Genomic DNA, 14,301 nt, shown 5'->3' on the forward strand with positions numbered 1-14,301 from the left:
CAGTCTTTGTCTCTCAGTCCCCTGTCCCTGTTTTGCAAAACCTTCTTTCCCGCCAGACTCTTGGAGGAGCAGAGTGACAGCTGTACTCAACAAACCTCCTCCCCCTCCATGTTGCCCTTACTCCCTGTGCCGGCTTTGTTCACTTGTGGGACGAACAACTGAGAGGGACAGCAGGCCACAGTCTGGGTGGGCCAGATCTACCACCATGGCTTTCCTCCCTGCCTGCCTCTGCATTGTTCATGACAGCGTAGGAGTTGGGAATCTCCCTTCTCTGGCTTCTTTTGTACATGCTGTCAGACAGTGAGCATGGAGCTGGCATAAGCCCCAACAAATCAAGAATTAATCAGGAATCCAGACTTCCCACGGTTGCACAGACACAGTGCTTGAGGAAGAGTTGAAAATGGTTTTAAATGGCAAAAAAAAAAACTGAAAATGAAACACCTGCGAAAAGTAGCTGAAAACAAAGAAGTGAAAACGGCATCTGTGACATGGTTTTAGATATGACAGATGATCTGATTTATTACAATTTTTATGACACGCACTATATTAGACCAGCAATCAAATCCAATACTCACAGTAGCTGCTGGACTCAGTTCACATTTCCATTAGCTTTCAAAGTGACAGTCATAATAATTTCTGCTGGGATGAAAAGTTTTATAGGCTGCATGTGTTTCTAAATGTCACTGTTAGCAGCTATTTAATAAATTAGCTGCAGTATGATTCATAGCTCACATGGAAAGGCAAGGAATATGACAGAGGTATGATAATGTTTTTCAGAGTGAAATTAATTCCTCAGCTCCAGAGCACATGTGCATTTTTTAATTTCAGGTAACTTCAGAGTCAGTATAGCCGAAGAAACAGGACATTGCAGCTTCAGATTTTCCCCGTACATGTTCCTCAGGAGCTCATATTTACACGGCACTGGGGTCGATACCATACATAGATGCAGTGGGATTGTGGGTCAGATCGGAGATATCATTGGAGAGGGAAGTCAAAATGGGGCTTTGACGTCCACCAGTATGATGCAAGAAAGAGCAACCTGCTAAGAATATCCTCATCAAGTGACAAGCATCACATTATTGCAATTTCCTCGTCAATCATCCTGCACATATAAATACAGGGGGCGTTCCAGTCAGTTACACTCAGTATTTTAGTGTCACAGGTTTTAAGTGCAGAATGTTTGACCAAGGAGATGTCACACGTTGATACAAACAGAAAAAAAATGAACTTTTAAAGGATTAGCTCAGTGTGCTCTCTGCTCACCCAGGAATTTATGACGGGAAGCACGTAAAAAAATGTCTGCACTGCTGAGTCTGAGTAGGACACCAAAGTGATCCCTGCAGGATGTTGCAAACTGTTTGCAAGGGCCTGAGAACCACATTCTTTGACCCCTGAATGTCGTAACACAGAAGATTGCAACGTCTGTTGAAATCGAATAGTACCAAAAGTGGGGTTCTTAGAATCATTATTTTTCAGGGAAATATTACTTTAAGAGAGAATCCCAAAATGTCCAAAGACTGAATGTCAGCATTTACAATGCTTACAATGGAAATGCTTGCATTCTGACATTTGGCTGGTATAATGTTGAATAATGCAATTTTTAGAATTTTGCGTCTGCATTCTAAGATTTAAAAATCACACATAATACAAATCAGGCTGATGAATATGCAAGTATTTGATCATAGACCAAAGAATTTGGCTGGATGAACATTTAAAGCTTTTCGGCAAGAACTGCAAATGTCGGCTTCACAGTCTTCTTGACAGATTTCACTGCGGTCCAAAATGATGGATGCACTGACAGACTGACAGTCCAGCAAACTGAGGTTTCCATGTCGCTAGCGTGGCTCAAAAGGAAAGCACTTGAAACTCAGTGACAGTTTGACTAAGCATTGCAACAGCTTTGCCATATGAGAGTAGATAAGAATAACTGCTCTAGCCATACATCATAACACCCCGCCCTTACAGACCTCCAAGCAGCATAAATCAAGGCTGAAGCAAAAGCACGAAATGAGAAAGAGACCCAGAGAATGAGGCGATTTCATAGTTTATAGAAATGGAAAGGGGAATCCCCCGTAAGGAAAGAGGTGAAACAATGAACATACCAAAGAAATATAATGGTCATACCCTAAAGGGTTCTTGGAGAACTGGATGCAGGGAAAGTGAGAACAGAGTGGGGTGTGGTGGAGGAGTCCTAAGAGGCCTCAGCCTCTCCAAGTCACAGGGGGCCCCAACTGTGGCACCATCAGCCAATAAATCTCCTGTGACTGTTGACACGAGTGACATGTAAGATCCCCAAACAGAGTAAGGAAGTAGGAGTATAACATGGCTGTGTCGGTCAGTATACCATCCTATGGTAGAAAAGTACATCTGAAATTATTAAGATTGTGACCAACGTCCACGCTTCGTTCTATTATTTTATCTATTTTTGTCTCTTTTACTTCCTACTCCCTCTTCTTTTTTTGCTGGCTATCCTTCCACACCCTGGGGAGGTGCCCCTTCAAGACATACACCTCCACATTGGGAGTCTACGAGTTATCGGGCTATCTGAGATTGGGTTGGATTTCTGCGGAGCTGGGAGTGGGGTGACCACAGACTTTGAAAGCGGATCTCCTGGAGCCTTTCCCCTCATGTATACACCTGTCTGCCTGGGATACCGCTTCACTTCAAGCTCTTGCTCCGTCTGTGCTGCTGGAGTCTGGAGTCTCTGAGGAAGTGCATTCCTCTCCCTGACACTGAATGATCACATAACACTCAACCCGCCAGGGTTTATGGTCCCTCCACAGAGCTGGGAGGCTGTATTGTTGCTATTGGAAAAAACACACGGAAACCAACTTCAACTTATCAGGAAGTGCAAGCCAATACACTGTTAGATCTGAAGATATTTCACCAGTTCTTAGACTGAAATGTGCTTTAAAAAAACTACAAACCTCTCAACATGTCTGACAGAGAAGCTTGCTTTATTTCCCTGCTTCTTGTCTGGGGATATATGGAAGCTGTTTATCCACTTGTAAAAACAAGTATTTATTGCTTCAGTATCCCACTGTTGAAGGGATAGCTGGAGGGATTTTCTGACCTGGTAACTTGCACGCAGTTTAGTGCTTTTCTAATAGCAATTCTCAGCAGACATGGAACAAGCCAACGTGGACAGCACTTTATATCTGAGGTCATTGCCATCATTTCCAAAGAGATGAGTTTGGTATTCTAGCTACTATGTGAGAATTGGTCAAATTGACAAAAAAGGTGAATCATTTCACAGTGACAGAAAATCAATTCCCCCTCTCAGCCCATTTATTACTTCACCTCTCTCTGCAGCTTCGGCAACAAAGCGGTTTGATTCCATAGATAAGAGACTCTGTGGGTCACCAGGAGCAGCATGTGCAAACTTCTCAAGAAACTGAGGTTTTATCAAAGCAACCTGCCCCTTAAAGTCGACTTCATCCTCATCCCTGGAAAAGATCTGACTCTAGGAAATGAAACTTAACATAGAAGTTAATGATCTGAAAATCATAAAAATCCTATAATGCAACTTCCACAGCTCTTATGTTGAAGTATCCTTGGGCACTTGGCCAAAGTCATTTTGGATATAAGTGTCAGCTAAATGATTGTGATGTAATTATAAGTAGGAATATTCTTTTAAATACATGTGGTCATTTTGATTTTGGTTCTATTACCATGTTGCAAAAAGTTGGGGCAAGGGCAGACCAAAGACTGAAAAGTGATGATTGTATTCCAGAGCGGCTCGGCCTTTAAGAGGTAAAGACAGGGAAGGGTTCACCACTGAATGGATTTGTGAGGTAAAGCTTCAGCATTTCAAGAAAATAGTGTTTTAACAGAAAATTGCCATCAGGATCTCATCGTTTACTTTATAAATTATCATTAAAAGATTCAGAAAATCTTGAGAAATGTGGAAAACTGAATCAGAAAACTCAAATTTGAGCCACATTTCATACAGAAGACAGCACTCATAATGGTAGGGGGTTGCATTACATGGCATAGGTAACAATTAATGCAGAAGAACGCAGATGGGTTTTGGGGAAAAACATGATGCCTTCCAGGCTTCTTTTTCAGAACACAATGCTAAACCAAATCCTTCAGGAATAAAAAAAAAAAGCATGGTACTGTGCTAAAAGAGCCAAGTGTTAAACTGGCCTACCCTCATACCAGACTTGTCACCTGCTGAAAACATTTGGCACATTATGAAATGAAATATATATTAAAGGATGCCCAGAACTCTTAAGCAGCAGAAATCCTATAAAAAACAAAAGAAAGGCGAAAACACTTTTCTCTCAACAGTTTTTCTCTTCTGGTTTCCAGTCTCTTACAGAGTGTTGTTAGAAGAAGAAAAACTCTATTGGAATTGGGTTTTGTGGGGGCAGCATTATATATGCTCAAGTGAGCATTTTCCAGTTTCCTTTTTTTGCCTTTGAGCTAACAGCTACACTACACCAGCCCTGCTCTGCAACGCCCAGGTCAAACTGAATATCTACTTCTAACGTCTTACACACACCACACTTCTCTTCTCTTCAGAATACTTCAGCTGTGCCTGGCTACACACACTGTTGCTGCCTCACACGCCAAACATTTATGTCTCCGATAAAGATCTTAATGTTCTGTATCTGCAGACACACTTGCAATGACATCGTGTACGCACCAGCTTGCAACTTTTTGTACAGCTTTTCCTTCCTTTTTTCTTTTTTTGCCACACTGCTGCAGTTCTCCATCTGTATGTGTTAATGGCTTGAGAGTGTATTCTTGACCTGCTTGTGAAGATGCATGGTTTCAGCACATGTAGAGGCAGGTACCTTTTAAAAGCTGCAAAGACCCTGAAGCATCTCCCCTCTCACAGCGTCTGAGGGGCATTTTGGGTCAAAGGCCACACTCAAATTGAGTATATCACATAAACTTACCTGCCTAAACTGATTTAGAAAAGGCATATCAAACTAATGAATGATTAAACTCAGTCCAGGTATAAATGACTGATTAAATATTGTGTATTTCTTCAGACAAATCTTTGTTTGTTTGAAAAAAAAAAATCCGAGAGAGAGAAAAGAATAAGCCACAGATCTGAATTCAAGATTTGGACCAAACATTTTCCAATTAATACAAATAATCTAACTGAGGTTGCGAGCACTCTTTAATGACAAGGTCTGTAACCAGAGGCCAGATTGAGTGGATTATCTTGAGTGCAAATCTCTATTGAGCCAAAGTTTTACCTTCAACACAAACAGCTCACCTGCATAGATTTATTAGCAGATAGCCTGACCATTAGCATGCTCTGCAGCTGCATGCTCCTGCATGTCCAGGATAATGCGACCTCCTCCATGAGTCACCTTTTCAACACTTTGTGAGTTCACCGGCTGGCTCATCTCACTTTCCATCAGCTATCTGTTTGATCCTTTCCCAGATGGGCCTGTCTATTTTTTTGCATCTGCGATGCAGAGGTGATTTTGCAGGTGAACACAAGTTAATCTGTGCGTCTGTTAAATAAAGTAATACTGCTGTATGCTATAAATAACATTAATGTTCTGGTGTGCTGAGCTTGAATGTGTCCTTAACATGTGAACCATGGCTCTGCAGAAACACAGTTTTGTTTGAAGTTCCAGTTTGCACCACTGCACCTGGTTCAGCTGAGTGGAAGCCTGGACAAAGAGGGTAGGCAAACAGAACAAGGAGTGTTGAGCTAATTGAAGCCCTTGTGCTCCCTTCCTGTTGTTAAACCCACCCTTAAAGACAGAAAAGCTCCCCTTCAGGAGCTTATTAAATAACAAAAGTAAGGCAGAGAATATTGGTATAATTTTTTTCTAAATTGATCGATAATAGTTGCAGTGTTTCAATTAATGTCAGAGCTATAGGTCTTTAAACAAAAAAGGATGGTTCACAGCATTCAGAGTCTGGAGGGAGAGATAATTAGTAGCTATAAAGTCAAACTGGCATAGCCTTCACTTTACGAATATAAAGATTATATTTGGCAAAATCACATCCTCTCAGTCCTACTTGATGATGGTAGCATTATCACTAACATGGACCTCTCAATACAGTGTAATTATACACTGTATTGAGTGTATATATAATTACCAAGCCTATCTGATTCATTAAAGAAAATTATTTGGGATTAACAGCTTTTATTGGTAGACTGACATGTTATACCTAAAGTGGATACTTTTAAAAACTATTTCAAAGGTGAGTCTCACTTGAAAGATAGAAATGAGATTCCATAAAGGCAGAACTACTGAAAACCAAAATTAAAAATGTGTAGGCGATTATTGGATGCCGATGACAGAAACTCAGAATTCCCATTATTCTCTAAATCGCACTGTTCACTGTCACACCCTTGCAGTCAATAAAGTGTAGTTTAAAAGACGAAAAGAAACATGTTTGTGAGATTGATTCCAAGAGTTAGATATGGGGATATCTAGTTATACATAACTTCATATAAAACATTCACTTCCCACAGTCACTTAAAGCAGATGATAAAAGGGGGAAGTTTAAAAGCTCTCAGAAGCACCCCGAGGGAAAGGATCCTTTTGTTCTTTAACAATAAAGTTTAAAGCATGTGGTGGTCTTTCACTTTTACAAACTCACAGTCAGAGTTTGGCTTAAGTCTCCTTTGACCCCTGTCCTTTAAACCTGCTAGCCTTTCCACTGGCGTGAACTGAGGCAGCACCTCTGTACCGGGTGTCAGTCATGGCTAGCTGCCCTAAGTCTTTGTAATGCAAACACTTGCCTGATTGACAGAGAGCAGGAAGTTTTAATTTTAAGGAGCCAATAATAGGCAGATGAACTCTTGAAGAAAACCTTGTGGTCAATGACTCTGTACCAATGAGTCCCTGTCTGGAGTCGGTGCATGAAAGTATTCAATGATAAAGGGTTCCTACCGTTGTCTTCAACTGTGAAATAGAAGATATCACTTGTGGCGTTACTCCCATCCAACAGCACGTAACAGATCTTCATGTCATTGATATCAGCTGTTAGTGTGACAAATACAGAGAGATACAGCATTTACTGAAAGGATAAGATGACTGTGACATTAAAAGGCATTTAAAAAAATTTTTTGTCACATCTTTAAGCTATTAAAGTGCTAAATTTGCTGCAGTAGAAATGTTTTTACGAAGTTTCAGAATTCTTTCTGTAAACTCCAAATATTTGGTGACAAATATCACTTACAAAAGCATACAATGATTCAACAAAGTTTTAACTTAATCATAAAAACAGCCCAGCATAATGCCAAAGCTGGTCTTATATTAGTCGCAGTGTTTCTAGATGACAAATGTGAAAATTTTAGGTAAACTTCAAATTCCACTTAGAACAGTTTCCATCAACTTGTTTGGAGCAGATAGCCCAGCAGCATTACCAGCATAGTGATTGAAGTTGAAAACAAAACAAAAGGAAGAAGAATACTCAAAAGAAACATGTCACCATCACCACATAGAACAAAAGAATTGAAAGATTATCAGGAATACATTTTTTCAGCTGGGAATTACTCTTTCATGTTTGGAGTACCAACCAAGTCTCTTTTCTAGAAAGCGTCAAAAGCTAAATAGACAATTGAATTAGATATTTGCTACATTAGATCTTTATCACGTAACAGGGTTTTTTGTTTTCAAGTTTTCTTATTTTCTGTTTCCATCAACCTTTTGCTTACAAAGAAATGTTGTTAGTTAAACCTAACCAAAAGTCTAGAACAAAATAAAACTTACCTTAACCAAGTTTAAACAAAGTGTAAAGTTAAAAAAAATATTATATTATATTATAAAATATATTGTCAGGTGTCTCCTCCAACCTCTTTCTAAGTTATTTTTTTTTGCTATTTCAGGAAACACCAATGTTTTTGAGAAAACCATGTATATTTCTTGCCAAGTGGACTAGTACAGTTGACTTACCAGTCTATTAAGGCTTTAAGTCATTATACTGTGCTGCATACATACCTAATTTCTAATTAATATATTCTTTATATGCTTGTTTAGAATTATTTTCGCATTCAGTGAGCTCTAGTTGTTTATGCATTAAGCAAATAAAAATCATTATGACTCATTTGGAGTTGTGTTGTATCTGACAAAGGTGCAATATTCACTATGTATTTGTGCTTCAGACAGAGTCGTTACTGAAATATCTGGCTTTTCTATATTATTTCACATTGGAGACTCATGACTGAGAAATTTGGTTCCTTATGTTTTTAGGAACTATCATGAAATATTCAATGGTGTGACACCAACTTACCTTGTGTGAAGGTTTTGATGCTGTCATTACCCAGCTCAGTGTTCACGATGAATCCATGCAGTGGAGCCTCAGACACAATGTACTTCAGGACTTTCTGGGGGCTGTCTCTGTCCTCCGATCGAAGGACCTTGCTGGTGATCACGAAACCAAGGTGTCCTGTCTGAAGGACTTTCAGCGAGGCAGCAGCTTTGTTAACAACAATCTGGGGCACACCATTATCCACCGTATTGATATGAATGGTCATCATTTGGGGCTTGCGTGTCTCATACACAGTATCAGGAAAGATGTAAAAGTCTGTATGAGTGCCGTCAGTGATGGTGAAAGAGAAACTGTCTTCATTGGTCTCAGTCCCATCGTGCTTATAGCTGATAAGGTTCTCATTCAGATCCTGCTTGGTAAAGGTAGTGATTGGCTGGGAGTTGTTGAAAAGCAGCTGGCCGTGCACTGGCACCTGCGTGACTATGAAGCGTAGCAGGGTGTCAGGAGTGTCCCGATCCTCAGCAGTCAACTCAAATGGTGTAATGAGCTTGGTTTCTCCTTCCTCGACAACCAGCTTGTTTACGGACAAGACAGGTTTCTTATTATCTACATCAGTGATAGACACTCTGAAGGTTCGGAAGACAGGGTTGTAACCATCTGTCACCTCAAACTCAAAGCTGTCCATTTTCATCTCATCATCTGAGGTGTGGATGTAGTAGATCTTGTTACCAGCGAGCTGTAGTTGTGTGAAGGTGGAAATGGGAACACCAGGGTAGTCAGTACACTCTAAGTGTCCTCTGCTAGGTGCTCTTGTGATACTAAAGCTGAGGTACTCATCAGGACTGTTGATGTCAGTAGTGCTGAGGAGATCAGTAGTAAGAGTTACTTTTCCTCCTTCTTTGAGCGTCACACCTTTGTTGATGACATCTGGGAAAACCATGTCAATACTCCCAATGTTGATGTAAAAGTAACGGTCTATGAGTGGATTGATACCATCTGTAACGTCAAATTTGAGCAGGTCACGAATGCCCTCCTGGCCTGTGTGTACATACTGAATGAGTTGTTTGTCAATTTCGTCCTGTGTGAAATTCATTCCCAGGGTTATGTTCCCTAAGACATCACCATATTTGCTGATATGCTGAAGGTATCCTTGACCAGGGCCATATCGCACAACATATATTAGTTCCTTGTCTTCAGAGTCTAGATCTGTTGCCTTTAAAACCCCGTTACTGATGACTTTTGTCTCTCCGATCTCAACATCGAGTCCGTCATTTATAGCCATTCTTGGTGTCTCATCATCAACAGGAATAACCATGATGAGAACTGTCTTTTCCACTTTGTGTTTGCCATCAGACAGCCTGATATCAAAGCTGTCTTCTTTGGTCTCAGAGTCATCGTGTTCATAGACAATGTTGGATGCTTCTTTGATCTGTTCCAAGTTGAACTTCTCTACAGGCATCGTGCCAGTGCTGAGCTGCTGAACTATCGTCCCATGCTTTGGGTTTTTGATGATCTCAAAGTGTAGTTCATCCCCTGGGATGTCAGCATCAGCAGCGTTGAGAATTGGTGTGTCAATAATGAGACTCATGCCCTCCATTACCACAAACTCACGAATGAAAATCTCAGGCTTCTCATCATTGGCTGGAATGATGACTATGGGGAGGAAGTGGCGTTCAGAGAAGTTAATACCATCAGAGCAGCGGAAGGTAAAACGATCCTCCACAGGTTCAACCCCTTTGTGAATACTTTGGACGTAGTAGATGTGACCAAGGGCAACGTCTTTTATGGTAAAGGCAGTGATGGCTGTACCAGTTCTTGATTTCTCAGAGCCCGCTGCTGGGGAGATGTTCTCCACATAGCCAGATGTTGGTTGGACGATGATGGTGCACAGGATATCGTCATTGTTGGTGTCAACATCCTCAGCTTGAATGTGGTTTACGGTGATAACATTCTTCTCCCCTTCCACCACAACAAACTGCCCACCAACACTGACAACAGGTGGAATGCTGTCAACAGGAAGGATGGTCACATGAACTGTCACCCCTTGAACCTTGTTGCCGCCCACGACCCACTGATCAGACATATCAGACAAAGTTAGGTTAAAAGAGTCGTGTTCTTTGACTGGACCGATTTCACCGGATGTATGAGCATACACCACCATTCCATTAATGATGTCTTCCTGGGTGAATCTCTCAGCAGGAGCTCCATTAACCAGGATTTCACCCAACCTGGGAGATTCCTCAACAATAAAAGTCAGCATGAGGTCATCTGTGTCTTCATCACGGCCCTGGATGACATTAGTTGTAATTTCGGTTGCTCCATTCTCCAGCACATCGATAGAGGCTCCGAGTAGGCCAGCTGGGAGCATAATTGTTGGGATCTCATCATCAACTGGCTCGATGGTGATCCTAACAATAATGGGCACCTCATGGAAGCCGTCACTTACAGCAAGTTTGATGACATCGCTGAGCGATTCCTCTCCTCCGTGGATGTAAGTGAGGTGACCATTGGCAATGTCTTCAAGCACAAATGTTTCACCGTTTGACATGTCAATCCCTAAATACTGCAACTGCCCATATAGAGGAATCTGGGTCACGGCGAAAATGATATTTTCATCATCTGTATCCGTGTCAGTGGCATCCAGCTCCTTCCTGGTAATAACATAAGTACTTCTTTCCATAAGGGCAAAACCAGTGTTGGTGATAACTGGTGGTTTGTTGTCAACTGGCTGTAGGAAAATGGTGAATAGTCCATCTGCTGTGTTACCAGCTGTGTCTTCCACAGTGAATGTGAACTGAGCCACTTTTGGAGTGATTCCCAGTTCCTGGTCTGGAGGCTTGTAAGCTACTTTATGGTGATTAACCTGGGCTTGTGTGAACTCTACAACCACGGTGTCAGGGTTCTCAGTCAGTACAATTTCACCTAAAGGAACTGGATTGTTCTCATCTGTGTCAGTTGGTGGTTTGGTGATTGTGTATTTCAGGTCTCTGTCATCTGAATCTAGATCAGTATAACACAAGAATTTTTTCCTGAAGAATGTCAGCTCATATTCCAGGACTGTCATGTGAAGGGTTGTGCCTAGGAAAAGCTCCGGGGCAAGGTCATCAACGGGATGGATTTTAATAGTGAACATGTGCTCGCCTGACTGATTAGGAGGATCATTGTCATCCTGCACGCGGAACACAAACTGATCAATCACAGTTGTGGTGCTATGGGGTCCGATGTGGCGATAGAACAGCTTTCCATCAAGAATATCCTGCTGAAACCATTCTGTCACCACCTGCTCAAACATCTCATCTGTCTCACTGAACTTCCACAAAGTTGGGTCAGTGGGTGGCTCTACTTGCCTAAGCAGGAGCTCTCCTACTGTGGAGTAAGGTGCCTCCAAGATAAACTTAATAGTTGAGTCCTCTGAGTCGATATCTGTAGCGCTCAGTATGAAGGGAGAGATCTGCATAACTTCATTCTTGAACAGAACCAGGCCGGTGTTAGCATTAATAATAGGGGGTTCGTCATCAGTGGGAGCAATAGTGATAGGAAACAAAAATTCCACTTCATTGCTTCCATCAGTCATTCTAAAAATAATGTTGTCACTGTACGTGTCGCTGCCGTCATGCTGGTACACAACAATACCACTGTCTAGATCGGCAGGGGTGAAGAATTTCCTGCGTGTGCCAAGCACAGTGAGGTCTCCGTGTTTTAAACCATCAACAACTGTAATTCTCACATCTTCCAGGTTATCCTCATCACTAATCTCTAAATTCTGTGAGCTTGAGAGAGCTCGGGACTGCCCTTCAAATAATAGCTGACCTGTATTTTTAGTTGCAACTGGAGCCAAGGTATTCATAGGCTTAACCACAATCATAAAAGCAAATGGATCAGAGACTGCACCATCAGTATCTACAATCTCAAACTCAAGTTGGAAAATCCTCTCTTGTTCTGAGTCCTCTGACGGTGGTTTGTAGGCTATTTTAAGGTCTTTTATGTCCCTCTGATAGAAGGAGGTGATAGGGAGGTTCTGATCATCTGTGCTGATGATATAACCCTGCTGAGGGCTCAGTGGTGAAGTAATGTTGAAAATCAGATCATCTGGGTCAGATTCGACATCTTCGGCAGCTAGCATGTCACTTGTAATAGCTGTCATCACAAATTGATCAATCTCCATCATCATCATGGCTACAAAGCTGGGTTTGGGAGCAGTGTTCTCTGCACCCTCTCTAATTCTAACCATCAATTGAAAATGCTCCTGCATTATTGTGTTGCCATCATTATCCTGCAGCTCTACCATCATTGGAATATAGTCTCTGTTTGGTGAATTGGTTTTAGCAGTGTGTTTGTAGCGAATGCCCAGTTTTACAAACTCATCACAATCAACCATTTGGCCATTGGTGGGGCTATTCAAGAGAGTGCCATACCTGGGAAGATCTCCAGCGCCGACCAGAGTAGCGATTTTACACTGTGTGACACCATCCTCAAAGGAAAACTCTAGAGCCTTTTTGTCAATGGGGCTGCTGTCCCCATTGAGCTTTTCAACATTTATGGGCATATTCCTTGTGACGATCTCAAGCTGCTGGAAAACCACCTCCACTTCCAGCATGAAAGGGATGATAACTGTGTCTGTCTGGGAGTCGTAACGAAGCTGCAGCTTCACACGATCCTGACTGGGGCTCCGAGATCCAAAATGAGTGTATTTCACTTCATCTGCGCCAAAGGAACAAGGGAACTTTTTCGGGGTCAAAATCCCTGGCTTCTGGGCCAGTGGGTCATTGTCCAAAACTGTGATGTGGCAACGGTCACCGGGCTGCACTTCTGTTACCAGGTCATTGACAGGGTCCAAAAACACAGACCTCCCAAAAGGCACCCTGATCCCATTGTTAGCAATGATGATATTGTCTTCATTAGGTCTGGACCTGTGGTAATAGAGGTGAGCTGGATCAAATGACTGTGAGAATACTGGGGAAAAACAGGAGCTGAGAGAAAAAATAAGCAGCAGGCCTCTCAAAAATGCCCACTTTTTCCAAAGTTTGGAACTTTGCAGACAACCAGCCATGTCCACTGCTAGTTGCCTTGCAATTTCTATCACAAGTCAGCTGCAGCAGGCGGATTCCTCTGCTGAGTGAAAAAGCATGAAAAAAGACAAGTCTCTGATGGTCTGGGTCTTGGAATCTGTCCTCTGTGTCTCTGTGTTTCAGTGTGGCCACACAGAGACACAAGTGTGGTGAATGCTGCAGGGCTGTGCAGGTAATAATGAAACAGTAGACAGTGACAGGCACAGGCTCCTCCTTCTGTCAGCACAGGGAGTGAGCCTCCAACCCCCATTGCTAATTTAAGAAAAACCATTGGACAAGACTGAGAAAGTGCTGCTCCAACCAACACTTACCCCTCTCCCCTTCTCTTACTGAATAAAGACTGTTCAGGGGGATTAAATTGAGGCATTAAAGCAATTGAACTAAATTTAGTGTCAGTTGTGCTACAACAAACTAAAACTATATTCATAACTTAGATTAATGCAATAAAGAAGCAGTAATATTTTAGTAGCATTTGTATGCCCAATAATTTATGAATGGAAATAATCTATCAACTAAGCAATACAGAGTTATAATTTTGACTGTTTATGTCAAGATTTACTTTTATCTATAAGTTTACAAATATAAATGTATTTGCAAGGAAACTTATTATTGCTTCATTGCATGACACCAGTGCCCTCTAATGGGTTAAAGGTGAGAATTTGCACTTAACAGATGAAGCAGTTAAAAAAAAATCTTTTTTTCAATTAACACAGATTTTTGTCAAATAACTCCACAAGTGTTTCAAATGTCCTTTGAAGACAGCTTTGAGCTCTTTTGCATCTGTATTGACTAATGTGATTAGAAGCGCTTCTTCATAGTTATGACTGTTTCTTTAAAGGTGTGAACTATAGAAATGAAGTAGGCAATCCCTTATTAGAGGTCAAGTCAAATCTGGTATTCTACCACTGGTATGCATCCTCCAACAGCTCTTTGTACAGAGAAAATATGTTGTGAATAATTAAGTGTGTTTCACTTAACACACTCAACACTTAAACAGCAAATATCTGAGTTCTTAAGCAGGCTTAAGCTATCAGAA

General features: G+C 41.5%; 1 protein-coding gene across 1 annotated transcript in view; it reads right to left on the minus strand.

Annotated features, from left to right (window-relative positions):
* The window catches only part of frem3 (Fras1 related extracellular matrix 3), a 31,952-nt gene extending 18,539 nt beyond the window's left edge, over nucleotides 1-13,413 (minus strand). Inside the window, exons 1-2 of the mRNA XM_075463136.1 lie at nucleotides 8,218-13,413; nucleotides 6,876-6,965 (exon numbers count right to left, since the gene is read on the minus strand). Coding sequence (XP_075319251.1) covers nucleotides 6,876-6,965; nucleotides 8,218-13,246 — 5,119 coding nt within the window. The 5' untranslated portion in view covers nucleotides 13,247-13,413. The remainder of the gene's footprint in view (nucleotides 1-6,875; nucleotides 6,966-8,217) is intronic.
* Between the last annotated feature and the right edge of the window lie 888 nt (nucleotides 13,414-14,301).

The sequence above is a fragment of the Odontesthes bonariensis genome, chromosome 4 (assembly GCF_027942865.1).
Source record: "Odontesthes bonariensis isolate fOdoBon6 chromosome 4, fOdoBon6.hap1, whole genome shotgun sequence".
Taxonomy (NCBI): domain Eukaryota; kingdom Metazoa; phylum Chordata; class Actinopteri; order Atheriniformes; family Atherinopsidae; genus Odontesthes; species Odontesthes bonariensis.